Source organism: Condylura cristata, unplaced genomic scaffold, assembly GCF_000260355.1.
Source record: "Condylura cristata isolate star-nosed mole 26May11 unplaced genomic scaffold, ConCri1.0 scaffold00025, whole genome shotgun sequence".
Taxonomy (NCBI): Eukaryota; Metazoa; Chordata; class Mammalia; order Eulipotyphla; family Talpidae; genus Condylura; species Condylura cristata.
The window spans coordinates 31,112,578-31,114,367 of NW_004567126.1; the positions used below are offsets into that span (position 1 = coordinate 31,112,578).

Consider the following 1,790-nt stretch of genomic DNA (forward strand, 5'->3'; position numbering starts at 1 on the left):
GGCGCCCCACGGCTCCCTGTGTCTGGTCACACCCTGCTCCACCCTCAGGCTGCGCCACCCCTGCGTGCTGAGCTCAAGTTGGAGCCACCCGCCTCTGCTTCGACCCCCTGGGGCTCCCCCCATGCTCTGTGGGCCCCCCACCCCCTGATCAGCTCCCGGCTTCCCGGGGCGCCCTCTTGGGCTCACTTCGCCCTTGGGCTCCTCAGTGGCCCTTCCCCTGGCCGAAACCCTCGTCCCTGGCACTCGCGGGCTCTCCTGGGCGAGGCCCCTCAGCGCCTGTTGGCGCACAGAGCCTGCCTCCCCGTGGCCTCTGGGCGCCTGAGCTTACTGGGCAGGCTTCCCGGAGCTGAGGTGAGGAGAGGGAACCTGAACTCTGTGCCTCTGCCTTGAGAGGGGTCTGTCCACCCGGCAGCTGCTGGCCACATGGTGTGTCACTGAAATAAATCAATTGCATTGATTAAAATTAGATAGAAAAAATCTTGAGCACAGTTCAGGCTCCAGAGTCACATGACCAAGCCGGTGCAGCTGCTCCCGTGCAGAGGCCGGGGCAGGGCTTGGGCACCACGGCCAGCAAGCAGGGCCCCAGGACCTTAGCCGGCAGGGCCGGGCCCCGGGGCAGCCCCCGCCCCGGTGCAGCAGCAGATGGGGAAGGCTGCCTCCGGCTTCCCCTCGGGCGCGGGGCTCTGGAAGGGCACGCCCACCCCCTCAGCTCAGCGCCCAGGCCACCCCCGACCAGTCCCTGAGCCCCTGGCTGGCATCTGTGGCCATCTGAATTTTTTTTCTGTATGATTCACCCATGCAAAATGCACAACTCAAAAGTCTAAAAAGCATCTTCACTGTGCAACCATCACTAGTGCCCCGGGCGGCCTCCCCCCACCCCCAGAGCCCTGGGGGTGATGGCTGGCAGACAGGCCGGCTGTCTGCTGGCCCTGCTGACCCAGGGCCTGGGCGGCGGTGACCTGCCCTGCTGCCCCCACAGGCCCAGCTCTAGAAGCGACTGGGGGTGCAACAGCAAGCCGCTGGGAGCAGTGCCCTGCCCCTCAAGGCCCCGCCCCAGGGACACCCCTCTCTGCAGCAGCGCCCAGGCACCCAGGTGCCCCCCTTTTCCTGGCCAGGATGCTCCCGTGGGCGGGGTTGGGCCCGGCCTCTGTGTTTCTACACTCACCTGTGGCTCAGTGCTCTGAACCTGGCGTCTTAATGCAGAAGGCGCAGAAGGCGGAGCTGCGCCCCCCAGGTGCCTGAGGCGCCCCTGTCTCCGGCTCCCTCCAGGGCCCAAGGCCCAGTCGGACAAGTGTGTTCCCGACCGAGACCCTCGCTGGAAGGTGCTGGACAGCACCAAGAAGGCGGTGGCCAGCCCGCGGATCCTCTCGCTGGCCCAGCCCAAAGTGCGCAAGGACCTCAACGAGGGCTACGACCCCTTCTCGGTGTCCCCCGCCTCCCTGGCCGCGCGCGCCTCCCCGCGCCTGTTCGAGCTGGCCACGCCCAAGAGCGTGGCCAAGCGCGCCTGACGCCGCCCACCGCTCCCAGTAAACACCCAAGTGCATCCTCACTTTGTGTGCCGAGCGTTTGGCCTGGGGGTGGGGGCGGCTGCACGGAGGAGAAGCGACAATAATAATATTATGTGCACCCAGCCACCTCTGTGCCTCTTTTCCCCACACCCCGGCTGCCGGGCTGCCGGGCTCCCCGCGGCCGCGGGCTCCGGCTTCCCCTGCAGATTTCCCTCTGCGAGAGGCTGGGCGCTGCGTCCTCCTGCCGGCTGCGGAGCGGTCGCCCACGGGCCCAAAGCAAGA

At 67.3% G+C, this 1,790-nt stretch overlaps 1 protein-coding gene across 1 annotated transcript in view; it reads left to right on the top strand.

Annotated features, from left to right (window-relative positions):
- THEG (theg spermatid protein) overlaps positions 1-1,508 on the top strand; it is a 13,121-nt gene extending 11,613 nt beyond the window's left edge. Inside the window, exon 11 of the mRNA XM_004688951.1 lies at positions 1,270-1,508. Coding sequence (XP_004689008.1) covers positions 1,270-1,508 — 239 coding nt within the window. The remainder of the gene's footprint in view (positions 1-1,269) is intronic.
- Positions 1,509-1,790: the final 282 nt, after the last annotated feature.